This window comes from Lissotriton vulgaris, chromosome 3_1 (genome assembly GCF_964263255.1).
Source record: "Lissotriton vulgaris chromosome 3_1, aLisVul1.2, whole genome shotgun sequence".
Taxonomy (NCBI): domain Eukaryota; kingdom Metazoa; phylum Chordata; class Amphibia; order Caudata; family Salamandridae; genus Lissotriton; species Lissotriton vulgaris.
The window spans coordinates 1,877,538,676-1,877,559,760 of NC_141689.1; the positions used below are offsets into that span (position 1 = coordinate 1,877,538,676).

At 46.6% G+C, this 21,085-nt stretch overlaps 1 protein-coding gene across 1 annotated transcript in view; it reads left to right on the top strand.

Annotated features, from left to right (window-relative positions):
* TDO2 (tryptophan 2,3-dioxygenase) overlaps positions 1-21,085 on the top strand; it is a 191,029-nt gene that overhangs the window by 25,614 nt on the left and 144,330 nt on the right. The window contains exon 3 of the mRNA XM_086962340.1: positions 10,256-10,346. Coding sequence (XP_086818466.1) covers positions 10,256-10,346 — 91 coding nt within the window. The remainder of the gene's footprint in view (positions 1-10,255; positions 10,347-21,085) is intronic.

Consider the following 21,085-nt stretch of genomic DNA (forward strand, 5'->3'; position numbering starts at 1 on the left):
CCCCGCTTCCTAACCCCCTCGGCTCTTCAACCCCAACCTCAATCTTAAACATCTCATCTGAGCCGATGTTGACAATAATCAGACAATAAACAGATAACCAGATTAGCAGGGACTCGAGGGACGACACCCGTCTGCCCTGCCTGCACGTCCTCACTGGGAGATTCTCTTCAGCGAAGCACAGGACATTTGCGAGAACACTGCAGCTGGCTGCCCAGTCTACCCCAGCTTATCTCAGTCCATCTCAGCTGTGGCTTGGTAGTTACAGTTAATTTTTGCCATCAGTCCAACAGCCTAGCCAGCCACCACTCGACCGGATCCAACCAATTTCATCAGGATTTGTGGGGAGGCGTGGCTCCCTCAGGAAGCCATCAGGAATCAACTGGATGAACAACATACGGTTGGTGTAGTGCTGTTTTGTGGGCCTGCTTGTTCTGAGCTAGTTCTGAATGCACTGTGCTGAGTCCCTGGCAGTTTGAAAGTCATCATAAAGCAAAAGGATCTGCTTGAAGCGCTCCATAACGCAAAATCAAAATACGACACAATACAACACGAGGTATAAAAGGAGTAAAGCAAGCAAGAAAGTAAGAAAGAAAGAAGGTGAAAGCAGAGGAGTGCTAAGTGCTTTCACCACTATGAGGTCTGGTAGAAAAAGGGGCCAGCCTGTGGCCCCTGTGGGCAAACTGAAAAAAGCGAAACAAACTGGGTAGATAATACCAAGTCCCGCAAAACTGGTCTCGCCCTTTAAGATAACAGAGGCCCCTTGCGGTCTGGCACAACAGCAATCAGGAGGCCCCCGAAACATCTCTACCACCCAAAAATGTCTTCAAAGTTTCATTTCTTAAACGACCCTGCATTGTCCATATTCTCCTCCAGTGGCACAATTACGGGTCTCCAGGACCCCCTATTCCCTCTTCAACTATCTACTACCTCATTCACTATGAGGAAACTCCAGCAGGCCAGCCAGAAGTACATATAGCAGCCCTTCTTTCAGTTGCCTTGCAAGAATCAGACAAAACTCTGGAATGTACAATAATCAATCCCATTGATCCACAAGCAGGGAAAGTGGCACCAATAGCAGAGGAGTGTTCCACCTGCCTTTTTTAGTCCTTCCATCAGTACTACCAAAACCACAAAAATTGCAGCAACTAAACACAACAGGCAGAACCTAGAACAACATTCGCAAGTTACACTAACAAACGACGGCAAGTGCTGAAACTCAGGGGATAACGAGCCAAGCAGATCCAATTTAAATCACTCTCTTGAACTCCAGGACAAGATCCAAACCCAAAAGACCCTTACAAATCTACTATCATCTTGTCAACACAGCCCGAGGCCATCATGCCTGCAAACGCACACCTGAGTCCAGAAGTGGAAACAAGAGGGAGAGTTGTAACACCCAAAGAGTCAGTCGAATCCGCCAAATGTTCACCGGACTTCAGTGGAGGAGGGCAGGACCAGATCGTCTCCCACGCACTCTCCTATTTGGGATCACAGGAGTGGGCGGACCTAGTTGCCTCCTATGCCCTGGACTCTCTGGAAAAACAGCTCCCACTTGTAGCTGGAACTTGTAACACCCAAGGAAGCAATGTTCAGGATGGAGCGACCAATAATTCAAACCCACGCCAAAGCCCCTCCAACCCCCCCCACCCTACGTTAGGCTCATCATGTCAAATAGGGAAACCGGTTCAGAATACATGGGACATTTAATTAAACACAATGCAATGAACTGTCGATGTGTTACACTACCAGTTTGACAAAATGGACTTGCAGCTAACTGTACTGGACACGTTGGCCCTCTTTGTGGGGGGATAGATGGGAAACTGGCCCAGCAGGAAGTGAAATTGACTTGTAGTTGTGGTCCCATCATTGACAAACTATCATCACTTCCCTCAATTGTTTCTACCCTCATAGAGGGCCTGTCAAAAGACCCAAACCAAGAGATCCCGAAGGGCTAACCAGCACAAAACCGTGCAAGGAGCTGGTGGATACGGTGCCTGTTGCTCAAAACTTGGCCGGCAGAGGTCGCATTAGTAGCCAAGTGGGCAGCATGGCTCCTGGGACTATCTTGGCACCCAAGGAACACATTTCAACCCAGAAGGCAAAGCAAAGGCGCCAACTCAGAAGAAAAGGCTGCAACAAAAACTCTTCCACAAGCCTCACAAAATTCTACCTTGTCTTCTCATTAAAAACAACACAGCACGTCGCGCCAGTGCACATCACTGCGACAGATGGCAGATCCAAGCAGCAAACGGAAACCTACCCTAAGGAAAACAATGAAAAGAAGAACATGGCCCAAACGCGAAAATCATATCCTGCGGTAGTCCCATCTAGCAGTCAAATGGATATTCAAGGCTACAGTAAAATTAAAGGCCTTAGGAGTAGGAAACCATAAGAAGGAAATAACTTGCAAAGTAATCAACGAGGTGCAGGGAATTCACCACGAGCTAACTACATTTGCCGGGCACCCGGATCCTCCCGCAGCGGGAAATTCAAACATAAACCCACACTGTGGTCCAGAAGCATCCACTGGTGCATAGATCTGTCTCCTCAAGATAATTTCAGGAGGCAAACTCACTAGCTAACAAACAGCGTCAAAGATAGCCAACTAAGGACAAACTCTGTACTAGCCTCTCCAACTAATCAAGACAGGGGTTCAACCATTACAGTCTTTATGCCTGAATATTATTTGAAAGGCCGGTTTGACATACTGAACAGAGGGAATATTCTTCAACTCCTAGACGGTATACCAGCTCTAAAAGGCATCAGCTCAATGGACCTCCTCTCTATAGAATGTATAAAGTCGGATAAAGCACAAGGCAGGGAATCCACCAAAGCAACCTGGAGGTTCACTGATCTTTCAAATAAAATTCAGAAAGAACAGGAAACCTTAAAAGTGTGGAGGATACCATCTTCTGTGTATCATAACATAGGATATCCACTCCCCTTGCTCGACAGATCACGGGAAGGTACGCCCCGTCACTGAATCAAAACAGCATCAGTTCTCAAGGGAGCACTAGGACGGTCACATCAGGGCAAACAGGCATCAAACCCACAATGGAATACCTCCCTTAACAATTCAGCCAACCCTGACCACCTTCGGATTACAAGAACCATAAATACACTAAGCCATCAGCAATGACACAGTTACCCAACGAGGAACAGAGAAAATCCCGATGAACCACCTCTGAGGCTATGTTCATGGAACATTACCGGCTGACTAATAAGGCTGGAGAGGCTGAGCTTTTGGTTTACTTAAAATATTTTGATATTCTCTTCCTACAGGAAGCATGGCTAGAGGAACTTCTGCAACTAGAGGGATTTATTTGCTTTTACACTCCGGCTAATAGGAAATGTAAATATGGTTGTCTATCTGGCGGCCTAGCCACATACATTAAAATGTCAAAAATCCATAGTGCACAGGAATTGCCCTCTCCCCTTCAAGCCGTGAACTCCGCAAAGGTTCAACTCAACCTTAAAGGGAAAAAGGAGGAGGTGCTGCTGTTTAACATATATTTAAACCCGAAACAGAAAAACTTGAATCAAAAAGCTTACTCGAACATCTGCTTCAACAAATGAGCTCATACACCACATCAAACCTCATTCTGTCTGGCGACTTCAATCAACATCTCCTAGGCACCATTCTAAATGAAGATACTCAGGTCCAGTCTTTACTCTGGAATATTGCAACACAAACCTACAGTGAGCAAAGTAGATCCTCCAAGTGTAATTTAGAGCTGTTAGATGACCTTGAGCACATTGGACTAAGGGTGCTAAATGGAAGATTTCTCGACTCTCGGCTGGTCGCACCCTTTCACATGGGACACTCGACCTCCACTATTGACTATACCCTAATGTCTCTTTAATTTTTTCAACACATATCAGACTATTGCCTAGGAGACAAAGGGAATACTGACCATCGGCACCAGGAAGTCCTAATCCAAGCACCTCCAGACAAGTCAATTCCAAACCCAGTAGGTATGCACGCATGCCAAAACATCCATTTGAATAGAATAAAGTCATCCGTAGCTAACTCTGGGGAGGTGCTTCTGGTAGCAAAAGAACTGCTAATCAAGCTCAACTACCTAACAGGAAACCCCACGGCCGAAGGGAAGGCTACAGGTGCACAGAGGGCTACTTTGAAGCTACTTAAAAAATCTGTGAATTAATTATTGAGAGCACTGAGGCTAAGGCCTGGGGAACATGGCCTGCTACAACAGCTCCGAAACACCAAAGCTGAGCTCAGGAAAGTCAAATGGGACATGAACAGAAAAAATTAAAATGAATTCTGGGCCAAACTATACCACAATTCTAAAGGAAATAACAGTGCCTAATTCTGGCTAACAATAAACAAAATCTTAAAATCAGCACACAGTGGCTTGACCTTGCAAATCACAGAAAATACTTGGACACTGTACTTAGAATCTCACTTTCACCAACAGACATCTGTAGTTTTGGCCTCCAAGGACAACCAACCAGCATCTTTAACCCAATCCATGATGACTGCCGCGGCAGAGGCAAAACAAATCAATGCCGCAAAGGTCAGGTAACACACCCCCAAAGGGAGGAGAGACGGAGCATCCGGCCCAAACTGGATTCCACTTGCTCTTTTTAAACATGATCCAGAATACTGGTCAGAAATCTTTACTCTTCTCTTCAACTCTGTCAGACAGTTTGGTTACCCACCTGCATCATAGAAGGGCTCCATTATTGCACCAATTTTTAAAGTGGGAGACAAAACCCAGCCAAAGAACTACCGCCTGATCGCACTGTAAGACGTTGAGGCAAAATATTTTGTGGGAATTTTACTATCAGGGCTGCAAGAATGGGCATCTAAGCACAACATAATTCCCCCCTGTCAGACATGCTTCTCCAGGGAGACCGGCACCACAACAAACCTTTTAGCGATGTCATTACTTATCAAAAAGGCAAAATTAATCAAACAAACTTTGCATTTCTGCTTTGTAGATTTCAAGGCGGCCTTTAACAACATTGACTGAGCCAAACAGTGGAGGAAATTGACTCTATGGGGGATTACTTTGCCCCTTCTGAATCTCCTGATACAGTTACACTCCAACACGTGGCTACAGGTTAAGCTAGGCAACAGCTCCCACCTTTTAAAGCACATACCAACAACAAAGGGTCTAAAACAGGGTTTTGTGCTTGCACCAACTATCTTTAACCTTTATACAGCAGAAATGACATCAGTACTAAATGACTGCAATGCGCATGCCCCTCGATTAGTGGGAGAAGCCACCTCCAGTATGTCATATGCAGACGATGTTGTCTTAGCAAGCCACACTCAAGTTGGGCTGTAACGGCTACTTAACTCACTGCTTGACTACGCAGCTGCAAACTGTCTGGAAGTCAACATCAATAAAAACCAACACCCTGACAATTAACGGAAAAAAACGGTCTCATGCCTGGTTCTTGGGTAAAACTCAGATTGTGAATACATCTACGTGTTCAAATTGACAAGGGTGGCCAATTTGTGAAACAGCTTGACGCCATAAAAAGGAAAGGGATGATGATTGCGACAAAGCTAGGACAACTTAAAATAGGATTGACTAGACCAACTTTTTCACCGCTGCTACGTGTTGCGCAAGAAAAAATTCCACTGTCTATCACCTATGGCAGCGAAGTGCTGAGAGGCAGGGATGTGTCATTGCTTGATACCACCTTGGCAAAGCAATACAGAGTTATGCTGATACTCCCATCATACACCTTCACCTGCACAGATCCGTCTCGAGTTTGGACTAACAAAGCAACTCCTCGGAAGGCGAGGCTCGTACAATAAGTGCTGGCATAAAATAAAGAATTCACCCAGGAACACACTGAACCACCGGCTCTGGCAGGAACTGAGCAATGCATCTATCTCACCGGCCAAAGCCTATTTGGAGGAATCACTGGTGGAGAAGTGTGGCTCAATGGTTAGAGCTCAATGGTTAGAGCGGCAGACCCTGATGTAGAGGTCTAGCCCGGCACCAGGGTTCGATTCCCCGCCTCGGTGGGTCTTGGGCTAAAAAATTCCACGTACCTGATAATTCTCGCCTCGGTGCCTATTCCAATCATGGAGACCCACTCTGCAACTCTGGGCAATAGCTTGATTAATCTCCACAACGCTAAGGATGCCTGGCCTCCACCTTGGGGGTGACAAGGAGTGGACGCCTCACAGGGAAAGCCAGGATGGGTTCAACAGAGGTATTCGTGAAAGCACCTTCAGACCCTTGCGGGTGAGTAGTGCGCTATGCAAGTATCGATTTACATTTACATTTACATTTACTGGCCATCACAGATTTAGCTTAACTATGGGCAGTCTCATCAACGGACTCGCACTTTAAGGTTATTGTAAATAAGCTTATCAAGAAACTTTCCTTTATAGAGGATAAAGCCATCCTATCACATAGGAGCCATGCATGGATGACTCTGAGCAGATACAAACTATTTGGTCAACAGCCGAACTTCGACCTGGGGTACTCCAGGAAGTCAAAAGAATCCTTTTTAAAATACGGGTTAGGAATCCTTCCTGTTATTCCACACCTTCCATCGTGGCTGAGAGAGAACTGCGAGGAATTAAGCAGGCTATGTGGAGATGGAAATGAAGACACTTAATATGTTCCTGCATTAATCTAAAAGAGGAAAGGACAGTCCTTCTAAAAAGCCACTTTAACAAACCAGGCATACGGACCCGGAGACAAGTAGTGCATGCTTGCTTCAACCAAAGCGAGCCGCAGCTAAATGGGAAGTTAGTCAAGTTCTTGAAATTAGCGGCATCTAAGCAAGACCCGGTGTAATCCTGTGTGAAACTAAAAACAACAAAAACTTAAACCTTTTCGAAATGTAATCTGTGTACAGACTCTGATGGTTTAGAGGAAAATTGCCACACTAGGAACTCTGCCCTACTGAGCACTTTCATAGGGTGGAATAAAATGTCATCTCTACGATACTAGGACCGTCTGGTCCAGTATTGATTTGTTTAAGAGCCATTCATTTGCTTATAATTCCCCCTTGATTGGTGTTTTCCTATTTTTCTCATTTTTTGATTGTAATGTTTGTTCTAATGTTGTTTGTGATGTATTCTTAGTTTTTTGTAATGTTTGATGCAAGAAACTTTCTTTTTGTACTGTGTAAAGAATCTGTTTTTCATGTATGTACAAAGTATATATAGGTGTGTAAATATTTAATTGTTAGACCTGACATCATTGGCTTGAGTCTCTCCTCCATTTTTTCTGTTTGCCTCCACTGTTTTTCGATGTTTTGCTGGTATATGCTTTGGGCGCCGTGCCACTGCTGATCAGTGCCACAGCGCAAGTGATCCCTATGTTAAATTGATGTATCTATTGTATCCATGTTTAGCCTATTTGGTTTACTGTCAGTCCCCAGTCTAGTGCACCAGGAGTGCCGGGGCGTGTAAATACAAATGCCGCTCGTGGGCTTGCAGCACGTGTTGTGCCACCCACAGGAGCGGCCTCGTAAAAGAATTTCTACGGGTCGGTCATTGCGAGACCCACGTGCAGCCTAGTGCTGTCACCCAGGCTGCGCAAGTATACCTACTTGCCAGCCCCTCAAACCTCCCCTTGACTTCATGTTAGTCACCCCTATGGTAGGCCCACGGGCAGGGTGCATTGTAAGTATAAGGTAGGACACGCCTGACCAAGTTGGCATGTCCTAATAGTGAATTACCGCCATCTTCGTTCTTCACTATTGCGAGGTAGCCTGCTCTCCATTAGTTAGAATGGGCCGCCGGGATTATTAATGCTATGATCCTAGCTGGCTCGGGGAGCATGGTGCAATGTCGAGTTTGGTATCCCTGAACTCGGGGTTTAATTACGCATCCGTTGGTGTGGATGGTTTTTGGGCTCTGGGTTTGAAAATAGCACTTTTAGAAAGTGTCTATTTTCTTGTCTAACCATTTCTGGTTTCTGCTGGTCTTGCGTGTGTGTGACAGGAGCTGGGTGGCTCCGGAGGTCTGGCTGAGTCAGTGTGGGATGAGTGGGACGTTTGCGTTGAGAGTAGGGGGAGAGTAGTTGCTGATAGCCTGCCCTGCCTGATACAATGCTGGCTCCACCTCCTGCCAAGCGGCTGATGGCTCTGTGCCTGCCATGGACGATCCTAGCCCCACCTCCTGCCAGGAGGCCGATAGCTCTGCTCCTGCCAGTGTCAATGCTGGCTCCACCTCCTGCTGGGCGTCTGAGGACCCAGCCCTGCGCAATGAATAGGCCAGGTGTTTCTGCCTGGCTCCACCCACAACAGACCGAGGATGTTGGGAAAGTCCCCGACATGGACAAAGGGATCAAAGCCGAAGAGGGGTATAAGAGAAGGACCCCTGAAACAAGAATTTAGATCACTTCTGACAAGGAACCCTGTAACTAAGGACAAGAGGCCTGCTGATCTGAGGACTTGCCTACCCTTCTGCCAGTGTGCTGTTTGCTGGGGGAATCCTTCAGTGCTTCTTTATTTTTGGCAAGGAACCAGGAGAGAGGAACTGTGTGTGTACTCTCACGCTTGCTAAGAAAATCTCCAAGGACTGGAAGAGTCACAGGGCTAAAGGACTTCATCTGCTTAAAGTACAATTTGCTGGAACCTGTGAATCCGGCACCTCTGATAGAACCAGCAATCTCGACGCCGACGGACGTCGCCGAATCCAGCTCGACATAGTGGGTAACGGCCCCAGTGTTCCGCTTCCTCGATGCCAGCCGCCGGGCCCGACCGACGCCAGCAGCAACGCCAGTGAGTAGTGAGTTCGGCTCCAGCTCCAAGGGACCTCGTGTCTGCACCACCGCTGATCGCATCGCCCTCGTGCCCTCTCGACGCCGTGAGCGCTGCTCACTCTGTGCAACCGCATCATCGACGATGACGCCTGCTGAGGCCTGATCGACACCGAAGACGCGACGCCGGATTGCTCGACGCCGCTGATCATCGTGTGCTTCATTATCCAAAGGTACTGTGTTGTTGGGGGGTCCGTGTGACTCCGGGCTCGACGTAGCGCTCCTCGCGGTCGACGCCGAACCTTTGGATTAACTTTGCCTCGACGTCGTGTAGCTCCCGTGTGAGTTACCCTGTTGCTAAGAACTGTGTTTCTAAGAAGAAGATTTGCTTTGATACTAAAGACTTTGTGCTAAAGAAGAAACTACCTTGAACTATTTTTCCCTTCCCAGAGTATTTATTAAGATTGTGTACATTTTTGTCGTTATTTGGTCTTGTGCTAAGCCTTATATAAAAATCCTTATTTTTATAATACTACTGTGTCGTGTCCATTTGTAGTGTATTCACTTTATTACTGTATGTGGTCATAAATGCTTAACACACAGCCTCTGAGATAAGCCTGTCTGCTCTGCCAAGCTACCAAGGGGGTGAGCAGGGGTTATCAAAGGGTGTGATCCCCTTGCCCTGACTAGAAAAGGTGTGTCCCTATTTGTCAGAAGTGTATACCTCTGCCAACTAGAGACAGCCGGTTCTAACATTAATGTATTGTTGATTTCTGTCATATATCTTGTCATAACTTGAAAAAGATAATAAACATTGACACTAAGTAGGATGTCGAGGGGGATCACAATAAATTGATGTTTTCCCTCCTAATAAGCTTGTAGAGATTTTGTGGTTCGGGCAATTTGTGTTATATACTTTAACAAACTAGGCATACGGACCCGGAGACAAGCAGTGCTTGCTTCAACCAAAGCGAGCCGCAGCTAAATGGGAAGTTAGTCAAGTTCTTGAAATTAGCTGCATATAAGCAAGACCCGGTGTAATCCTGTGTGAAACTGAAAACAACAAAAACTTAAACCTTTTCGAAATGTAATCTGTGTACAGACTCTGATGGTTTAGAGGAAAATTGCCACACTAGGAACTCTGCCCTACTCAAACATTCTCACACTTTTTACTCTTTATAATAGATAAGAATTTTATAAGAGCATTGACTGGAAAGGGCAATCAATCTAAATTATTTTATCAGAGTGTATTTTTGTAATGGTTTCAATGAATCATAAGCAATAAATTATTACTTACTTACTTGCCCTATTGTTTATTCTGTATATTTACTCACTGAAACACTTCTATACATAAAAACAAAAAAAACACGCTAGTTTGGCATTTGGAAGGCTGCCAATCACTTTTGGAATTATGGAACTAATGCAAGCAACATTAACCGATCAAGTAATGGAGAACTGGTGTATCAGCTGAATTCTGCCGCTGAAAATGTTTTAGGAATATATTCGACAAGGTATCACATTTTAAAACATTCTCTATCATTTCTCCAAAGCTTGACAAGGTCCTGAATGCTCAAGAGTTGCAGAGTGAAATAAAAGGAAACAAAATCCATGATGAGCATCTTTTCATTGTCACTCATCAAGGTAAAGCTCTTTGGTTCACATATGCAATATAAATGTAGTATGCATGGACAAAGTATATAAGAATGTATGCGTACAGCAGGAGTATGTGATCACTATTAGACCTTGATTACAAGTGCTATAGAAAATAATGACCTTTGCACAATCATGTCTGCAAATGTGGCATAATTACAAGTGGGTTTAATTCACTATTCCCCCAAATACATTTCAGTCTTTCAACCCTGGGCAAATTAGGAAAATGGTCTTGTAGATATCAGACATGCAAATTGTGCTGGAAAATCTGCCTGTTATGCCCCATTTGTGAGGAATACGTTTGTGATAGTTTTTATTTAAAGCACTCGTTAAAATTCTAACTCTGGAGAATCGTTTTTTTCTAGTGTGATGAAGAGCACACCACCCAATTTAGCACTCGTGACCACCACCTAAGCCAAAAAAACAGTCACATTATCTAGTACTGTACTCATTCAGATTTCTAACCCTGTAAAGATTATTACTGTTGATCGTGTTTTCTATCCTCCAAACAATACCAACATTTTTTTGTTTCACAACTGTAGAATACATCATTACTTTGTTGTTTAAATAATGACCTGTGCTCAGAAATCAACTCCTATTTTGCATGCAGTACTGATATGCTGCATCTTCTATTTAATGATGTCAAATATGTCACAACAAATATGACATATCTTGTCTGAGGGAATAACTATAAGAAATGGATATAAGATTAAGGTGATCAGTATTTTACGTTAATATACTCCATTTTTGAGCCAATGCTTCTTTACAGAAACAAATACGGAATATGTTTTTTTCATAGACAGTAGAAACTCTATGGAAATATCTAAGTAAGAGATAGTTTCTTCTTGCTCTCGGTCCATTTGCATTAGTTACTAAGTCGGTAGTGTTGTTATATTGAGTATAGGTATACGTTTCATATGTTTTATTTTAATCATATAATGCCTCATGGCATGTGAGTAGTCAAAAAGTAGTAAAGAAGCGTTAAATAATTACATATTTATTTCTGTACCATTCCTACCTTTGTGAATCAGTGCCTGTGACTCTTATGTTCACAAGTTGACACTATAAATATGTGCATTCATGGCAACTACAAAAATTACTTTTGGCAGCATTCCATTTAATCAATATTAAGGATAACGTGGTAAAAAAATATGGACAAACATTCTGCACCTGCAATGTAAATGAAATAAACAGGAAAAAGAAATTAGCAAACGTAGAGGAAAATCAGGAGATGAATACTGTGAGAAGTTGGCCTGGTATATAATGCTCACTAGTTCTAGTGATCACTTTGTACCATGCCAAGCAACCCTTATGATGATGGTTGTAATTCAACCTTGTAGACCAGTTATCCTAGTGGTAACGTGGACAAAGCAGTCTTAGGCTAAACTCTGAAAGGCATGTGAAGCCAGCTGTTATACCATACACAACCCCCTTGAATACCAAATGAAAGGGACACCACACAGATATATATTGAAAATATATATTGATTTATTAACTATTAAAATCCCCTGGACTCTTTATGAGCACAGAAGCACAAGCGTTAAATCACAAGACAGTTTAAAATACACAAAAGTTGCACAATATGGATGAGCCCTAGGGGCCACCTAAACCATATACTAAGAAAGTGGTATAAGAGATACCAATAGGAAAGTGAAGAGGCCTAGGGCCTTGGGAATCGCTGGAGCTATTCGAGACTAGCAATGATTAAGTCGGGAAAGGCCCGCGGGACTCGGGTGCAGTGTTCAAAGTGCACGCACTTTCCAATGTAAAGTCAATGGTGCGTAAAAGTTACACAAAGTTAGTTTAAGGGCACTTCCGCTGAACCTAGAGGAACAAAACTTAAGACACAGACCCTAGAGGTGTGTACCAGTGTAGGGACACCGGCTTTGCAATGTTACCTCACCCACAGGAAGTGGGTGCACAGGGTCGAAGTGGCGCCGGGTTTTGACACGCAGGTTCTTGGCGCTTGAAGCTGAAGATGCTGCAGGCGATGTGAAGGAGAAGTGTCCGGTGGATCCAAGGGTGGATCTGAAGTGGTGGAGACCTGAAAGCAGAGGGGACAATGTTCAAAGTCACTGATCAGTGACCACCGTGGAACCAGATTGGAACCAGGCAAAGTCGGGTGCAAACAGGTGATCAGGGGTTGCTTCTCTCTGCAGCCACGTGGACACGAAGAGGTCAAGGACGTCCAGGAGTCGATCACGAGCTGTCCCTTGAAGGCTCTAGCTGATGGCGGTGTCGGCAACTCGATTGAAGCTAACAAGCCTTGGCTAATGCAAGCCACGGGGAAAGTGAAAAAGGCTTGTTACTCGCACCAGCAAGGTCAGAGCGGGTACTCCTTTCTACAGAAGCGAGGGCAGGTCTGGGGCAACCAGACCCACAGTGTAAATTGTAGGTTTCGTCGCCAAGATGGCCGCTGACCACGTGACAAGCGGCCGGGATGGCGAGTCGAGTGGCAAAAAGCAAAAGGGCCCCACGCAGATCGTGGAGATGCTGGAGGGCTGATCTTTAGTGCAAATGTTGCGTGGTTATGGGGCTTCTCAAACCCCAAAGCACAGAGTCGAGGGTGCCTCGGGTGCTGCGCAGTCAGCGTCTCGGGTGTCTTTCAAGATGGCCGCTCCCACGTCTCTCGGTGCCTCCACGGGTCCCTTCTTTGCAGGGACTGTGGATCGGGCTGGGAGAAGTCTGGGAAGCTGTGTCTTGTCAGGCTCTGCACTCGGGCTCCGGCGGGAGGTGGCGTCAAAGCAGACGTCGAGGTGCTGGGTGATGCCTGTGTTCACAGGGTGGCCCCTCCTAGGCCACTAGGGAGATTCTCTTCAGTCTTCTGTGCAGCAGAATGTCGAAGTCCAGTCTTCTTCTTGTTTAAAGTTGATTTCAGGATGATCTGCTGTGCAATGGCACTGCTCCCCCTCTTATTCCCAATCTAGGGGGTGGATCACCTACTAGGTCCCTCCTCTGGGAGGAACCAGGAAGGGGGGCGGTTACACCCCCTTTCCTTTGTCCAGCTCCGCGCCAGGACTGGGGCTGGAAGGCCCCAGAACCGGTTTGGGCTGGCCTATGCACGGGGACACCTTGTGTGCCCCGGGCATGTCTGATTCTATTCAGCCCTGTCCTACCCAATACACAAAACCCTGTCTGGGGTGGTGCTCGCACCTCCCCAGGCAGGAAACCCTTTGTCCAGGCCCTCCTCGCTGGAAGGACTCCCAGCAGCAGGAGGTCAGACATGTGTCTGTGGTGGCAGCATCCATTTTGTGATGCTGAGGCTCTGTTTAACTTTAACCGGGGTTAAGGCTACACACATGTCGTGTCCCTCTAGAAGGGTGGAATGCTATCCCCGTCGCCAGAACTGGCGAGGGGATAGTATTCCAATTCGTATGACACCTTACTCGACATGTTTTGATAAAGCCAAACCAAAGATAGCATTTAACCGCGAGGATTATAATGCACTTAAGAGTATATGGTATGGCAATATCCCGGAACAGCTTAGGGAGTGGTTCCCGACAGCTGCAGACAGGCTCAGCTCATGCTAGAGCACCATCTCACATATTTCCAAGCACTCTGCCTCCAGGATTGATGAGGCCTTCCATAGGAGTGGCTGATAGGAACATATGTGTCCAGTTTAGGGTTAGGCACAGGCATACTGTACCTAAGTAAGAGGTGATTACATCAACTTACCCCAGCTGAGTGATCAGCCAGTTGTGTCAAATATGGAGGCCAGGCCAGGGGTGGCACAATACATGCTGCAGCCCCTGGTAGGCCTTGGCTACACCTATGCCCTGGGTACCTATGGTACACTGTTACAGGGGCCTATAAGGTGAACCAATTCCAATTGTGTTATGCACCTAAGGTACATGGAGTCCATTTTAAGGAGAGAGCAATCAGCCTGGGGCCCTGAATAGCAGGATCCCAGGCCAACTAAGTCAAAAACCAGCTAAACACCAGGCAAAAAGTTTGGGGGTAACCATAGTCAGATATCCACCTTCCTACATAACCCCCCCCCAAACGAAAGGAGATAAGGCTATCCTTGACCAGGTAAGCCTATATTGCCTAAGTGGCCATATAAGGAAGTACCAGCTCTGGCTTGGTAACCCCCTGTCTCATGGTCCACTAAGCAATCCCTCACCCTAAGGGTATCTGAGGGTCTCCACCATAGGGAATCTCTACCTGTGGTGTGTCTTTGCAAAGTCAAAGGCTGGTGTTGAGATGGAGTACTGAAGTGAGTTTCCTCTGTAGGGCTCAGCTTCCTCCAATCACTCTCCACCATGTGTGCCTTTCTTTCTCTGACTGAGTTGCACTGTGCTCTCAGGGTCAACCTCTGGCTACCTAAAGCTGGAGGCTGGGTCCCTCTGTTTGGCTTACTGGAGGGACAGGTCAGGTTTGGGGCCTTTTGGTCCCAGGTTTGGCTGTGCCCAACAATATCCATCTGGGGGAGGTCCCTAACTACTTTTAAGGGGGATCCCTCAGGAGTTTCTAAAGTTTTCACCTCACTAGGGCTACTAGATTCGGTGCCCCTAATCTGTTGATGGGGGTGCTTTATTTGACAGGGGGCCCTTTGGGTCTCACTGTCCTTCTTGTCCTCTGCAGCCCTGGGCTGAGTAAGGCAAGGTAGAGAGGGGCAGGTTACCTGCTCCAGACTGGGTCCCTCCTGAGAAGGGTCCACTGCCATCAGAGGCTCTGTCAGGCCAGGCCTAACAACCTCTGGGACAGTTCCTTCATCAGGGGTAAGATCAGTTCCCTGAGGAGGCTGATCCTTTCCTAAAGTCTGGTGGGAGGGAGATTTCTCTTCCTCCTCAATGCTCTCTGTTTGGGTGGAGTGATCCATCATTTCAGGCTTCACTACCCATGTATCAGTTTGAGTTTGGGCTGTGGCCATCACAGCCCCACCAACCTTTTCAGGAGGAGACTCAGTTTGGGTATGGGCTGTTACTAGTACAGCCCTGCTACTCTTTTCAGGAGGGAAGTTATCTAAAGATGGGGCTGAGGTTTGCTCAGCCCTCCCAACATTTTCAGGAAGGACATCTTGAATTGGGGCTGTAGCCATTACAGCCCCACTAACCTTTCCATGGAGATTTACCATTCTAGAATGGGTTTGCTGTTCAACCTCAGCCCAGGCTGAGATTTCCAAATCATTACCCAGTAGGCAATCTACAGGCAAGTTTGCTGACACTGCCACTCTCTTTGGGCCAGTGACACCTCCCCAGCTAAGATTGACTACTGCCATGGGATGATTGGATTCTATGCCATCAATGTTTGTCACCTGATATTTGGCATCAGGTAAAAGTTGCCTTGAGGGGACTAGACATTCAGCCACCATGGTGATGCTAGCCCCTGTGTCTCTGAAGGCCTCAACTTTCAAGCCATTGATGAGGGGCTCCTGTCTATACTTGCTCAAAGTGTTTGGGCAAGCTGTGAAATTGGCAAACCCCATGCCAGTCTCATAGACAAGAGTATCTGAGTTAGGGGACCTGGATAGGCCAGAGTCCACCTGTCCTCCAAAAGTAAACCCACCCAAATTCTTGGGGGTGCTCCCACCACCTGGGGGACCACTGCTAACAGTGACAGGAGGTGTTGGAGCCTTACCTGGAGGTATATTCTCCTTATTGCCATTCTTGGGACAACAGCTATCTGTTTTGTAATGCCCCACCTGTTTACAGGTATGACAATAAGGCTTTTTCTGGGATGTAGAAGTGTCTTGGGACCCACCCCCATTCTTGGAGTTTTGGGGCCCTGGGGAAGTCTTTTCCTTACTTTTATCCCCACCCTTCTCTTGAGGCTTGGTAGTCTCTTTCTTTTGGTCACCACCCTGGTTCTTAGGCCTGATCCTGGTTCTGACCCATTTGTCTGCCCTCCTACCCAATTCTTGTGGGGAGGTCAGATCAGAGTCAACCAGGTGCTGATGTAGAAGCTGATTTTGACAATTACTTAAGATTTGCTCTCTCATAATTAAATTATACAATCCTGTATAGTCAGTAACCTTACTTCCCAGCAACCAGCCCTCCAGAGCCTTAGTGGCACATTCAACAAATTCAGACCAGTCCTGAGTCTGTGTCTTCTGGGTATCTCTGAACATTAACCTGTACTGTTCAGTGGTTAAGCCTAACCCATCAATCAGAGCACTCTTCAGGACCATGTAGTTTCTAGGATCCTCATCACTAACTGTGAGGAGTCTGTCTCTGCCTCTACCTTCAAAGGAGAGCCACAAGATTGCTGCCCACTGCTCCTGAGGGATCTGCTGTACCATGCAGGCTCTCTCCATTGCAGTAATCCATTTATGGATATCATCCCCAGCTTTGTAGGGGGGCACAATCTTACTCAGGTTTCTTGTATCAAAGGACCTGTCTTTATCCTTCTGGATAGTGCTGCCACCAGTGGATCCTAATCCACTCTCTCTAGGCTGTCTTGCTCTAGCAAGTTTCTCCTTAGCCAGGGCAACCTCTAACTCTTGCCTCTGGATCCTAAGCTCAGCCTCTCTCATTTTGGCCTCATGTTCCCTTCTCTGAGGGCTAGTCATCTCTCTTCTAGAGTGACCATGAGAGCCTCTAGAAGCATGGGAGTTGTCAGAGTCACCTGAGTGAGTCCTTCTCCTCCTAGGCCTCTGGTTAAGTCCACCTGGGGGTCTGAATGGGTTGTTACCTGATTCATTCCCAAGTAAGCTTAAGTTAGCCTGGTTCAGTCTACTGACCAGCACCTGACTATTTCTGTCATCATCTGACTCACTGCTTTCCACCTCCTCCTCCTCTTCTTCTTCCTCTACATCTACCTGAGGAGCTCCAGTGGTGGAGGCTTCCTCATCTACCAGGATGATAGGGGCAGGGGTGTCTACAGTGTCATCCTCTGAAGGATGGCCTCCTTCAGCATCCCCTGTGGGGTTTGCTTTAGAGGTCTTTAGAGCCTCAGACGGATCCAAGAGCTCTCTTAGGTGGTCTGTAGTAGGGGAAGGCCCTGTCTTCAGACCCCTTAAGACACAAAGCTGTCTTAATTCCTTAAAGGGAAAAATAGCAAACTGGGATGGTGCCCTTGGAGGGTCACTCTCAACAGGAGTAAGTCCACTGGACCCCTCTGTTCCAGACATTGCTCTAGTGTGGGTGGATGTGTTGCAATCTACCTACACTGGTGTTTACCTACTAAACCTATCTAGTAGTTGTAGCTAGGGTGTGCTACTCCCTTTGCTCTACAACAACTAAGTTCAGTAGAACTTAAGTATACTAGTCTTGTTTTATATGTACCTAGCAGGTACCTGTATGATCTTTCAAATGATAATCTCAAAGATTGTAATGGTAAAACAACAGCAAGCTCAGATCCCAATCCGCTGCTCACCAATGTGAGAAGTTGGCCTGGTATATAATGCTCACTAGTTCTAGTGATCACTTTGTACCATGCCAAGCAACCCTTATGATGATGGTTGTAATTCAACCTTGTAGACCAGTTATCCTAGTGGTAACGTGGACAAAGCAGTCTTAGGCTAAACTCTGAAAGGCATGTGAAGCCAGCTGTTATACCATACACAACCCCCTTGAATACCAAATGAAAGGGACACCACACAGATATATATTGAAAATATATATTGATTTATTAACTATTAAAATCCCCTGGACTCTTTATGAGCACAGAAGCACAAGCGTTAAATCACAAGACAGTTTAAAATACACAAAAGTTGCACAATATGGATGAGCCCTAGGGGCCACCTAAACCATATACTAAGAAAGTGGTATAAGAGATACCAATAGGAAAGTGAAGAGGCCTAGGGCCTTGGGAATCGCTGGAGCTATTCGAGACTAGCAATGATTAAGTCGGGAAAGGCCCGCGGGACTCGGGTGCAGTGTTCAAAGTGCACGCACTTTCCAATGTAAAGTCAATGGTGCGTAAAAGTTACACAAAGTTAGTTTAAGGGCACTTCCGCTGAACCTAGAGGAACAAAACTTAAGACACAGACCCTAGAGGTGTGTACCAGTGTAGGGACACCGGCTTTGCAATGTTACCTCACCCACAGGAAGTGGGTGCACAGGGTCGAAGTGGCGCCGGGTTTTGACACGCAGGTTCTTGGCGCTTGAAGCTGAAGATGCTGCAGGCGATGTGAAGGAGAAGTGTCCGGTGGATCCAAGGGTGGATCTGAAGTGGTGGAGACCTGAAAGCAGAGGGGACAATGTTCAAAGTCACTGATCAGTGACCACCGTGGAACCAGATTGGAACCAGGCAAAGTCGGGTGCAAACAGGTGATCAGGGGTTGCTTCTCTCTGCAGCCACGTGGACACGAAGAGGTCAAGGACGTCCAGGAGTCGATCACGAGCTGTCCCTTGAAGGCTCTAGCTGATGGCGGTGTCGGCAACTCGATTGAAGCTAACAAGCCTTGGCTAATGCAAGCCACGGGGAAAGTGAAAAAGGCTTGTTACTCGCACCAGCAAGGTCAGAGCGGGTATTCCTTTCTACAGAAGCGAGGGCAGGTCTGGGGCAACCAGACCCACAGTGTAAATTGTAGGTTTCGTCGCCAAGATGGCCGCTGACCACGTGACAAGCGGCCGGGATGGCGAGTCGAGTGGCAAAAAGCAAAAGGGCCCCACGCAGATCGTGGAGATGCTGGAGGGCTGATCTTTAGTGCAAATGTTGCGTGGTTATAGGGCTTCTCAAACCCCAAAGCACAGAGTCGAGGGTGCCTCGGGTGCTGCGCAGTCAGCGTCTCGGGTGTCTTTCAAGATGGCCGCTCCCACGTCTCTCGGTGCCTCCACGGGTCCCTTCTTTGCAGGGACTGTGGATCGGGCTGGGAGAAGTCTGGGAAGCTGTGTCTTGTCAGGCTCTGCACTCGGGCTCCGGCGGGAGGTGGCGGCAAAGCAGACGTCGAGGTGCTGGGTGATGCCTGTGTTCACAGGGTGGCCCCTCCTAGGCCACTAGGGAGATTCTCTTCAGTCTTCTGTGCAGCAGAATGTCGAAGTCCAGTCTTCTTCTTGTTTAAAGTTGATTTCAGGATGATCTGCTGTGCAATGGCACTGCTCCCCCTCTTATTCCCAATCTAGGGGGTGGATCACCTACTAGGTCCCTCCTCTGGGAGGAACCAGGAAGGGGGGCGGTTACACCCCCTTTCCTTTGTCCAGCTCCGCGCCAGGACTGGGGCTGGAAGGCCCCAGAACCGGTTTGGGCTGGCCTATGCACGGGGACACCTTGTGTGCCCCGGGCATGTCTGATTCTATTCAGCCCTGTCCTACCCAATACACAAAACCCTGTCTGGGGTGGTGCTCGCACCTCCCCAGGCAGGAAACCCTTTGTCCAGGCCCTCCTCGCTGGAAGGACTCCCAGCAGCAGGAGGTCAGACATGTGTCTGTGGTGGCAGCATCCATTTTGTGATGCTGAGGCTCTGTTTAACTTTAACCGGGGTTAAGGCTACACACATGTCGTGTCCCTCTAGAAGGGTGGAATGCTATCCCCGTCGCCAGAACTGGCGAGGGGATAGTATTCCAATTCGTATGACACCTTACTCGACATGTTTTGATAAAGCCAAACCAAAGATAGCATTTAACCGCGGGGATTATAATGCACTTAAGAGTATATGGTATGGCAATATCCCGGAACAGCTTAGGGAGTGGTTCCCGACAGCTGCAGACAGGCTCAGCTCATGCTAGAGCACCATCTCACATATTTCCAAGCACTCTGCCTCCAGGATTGATGAGGCCTTCCATAGGAGTGGCTGATAGGAACATATGTGTCCAGTTTAGGGTTAGGCACAGGCATACTGTACCTAAGTAAGAGGTGATTACATCAACTTACCCCAGCTGAGTGATCAGCCAGTTGTGTCAAATATGGAGGCCAGGCCAGGGGTGGCACAATACATGCTGCAGCCCCTGGTAGGCCTTGGCTACACCTATGCCCTGGGTACCTATGGTACACTGTTACAGGGGCCTATAAGGTGAACCAATTCCAATTGTGTTATGCAACTAAGGTACATGGAGTCCATTTTAAGGAGAGAGCAATCAGCCTGGGGCCCTGAATAGCAGGATCCCAGGCCAACTAAGTCAAAAACCAGCTAAACACCAGGCAAAAAGTTTGGGGGTAACCATAGTCAGATATCCACCTTCCTACAAATACCAAAAAACAAGAGTAGATGAATATAAAAATACAGAAGAGAAAATAAGAAAATATATAGTTTTAAGATAGACTACACAACGGACAAATTACGTGAATCAGAGCAGCATAAGAGTGGAAGAAAGAGAAAATGAAAGGTAGAGATAATAAAAGGAAGTAAAGGTAAGAAGACTAAAGATAGTGCCGTTTAGGTTAGTAGAAAAATATTTAATTGTAGGGAGAGCAGGCAGCTGATACTCTTAAATTATTACATTAACGAAAGCCCTTTAACCTCTCTGAAAGTGAGGAATCTGTGCATACTCTTGAACTGCGAACTTTTTATTTTCTTCTAAAGTCAACACAGTATTTAAGGGCACTAAATTGGAACTTTCACTTATTCAAAACCTTCTTTCACTACTCCAAACTCATCACAGTGTTGAACTGACACAAGCTTCAATCCTGGTATGTCTGGATTATTGCAACATCATTTACACCAGTCTCCAAAAGAAGCTCATAGCCACAGTACAAAGACAGCAAACTCTGAGGTGCCAGAATCTGAGTGTATTGACCAATCCATACTGAAATGCCTCAAACGCTTTGAAAGTACTATGATAGAGAACGTCAATTTGACTGAAGGTTAACTAGCTTGTTTCTAACTACCTCAAATGAATGTTGGTTTT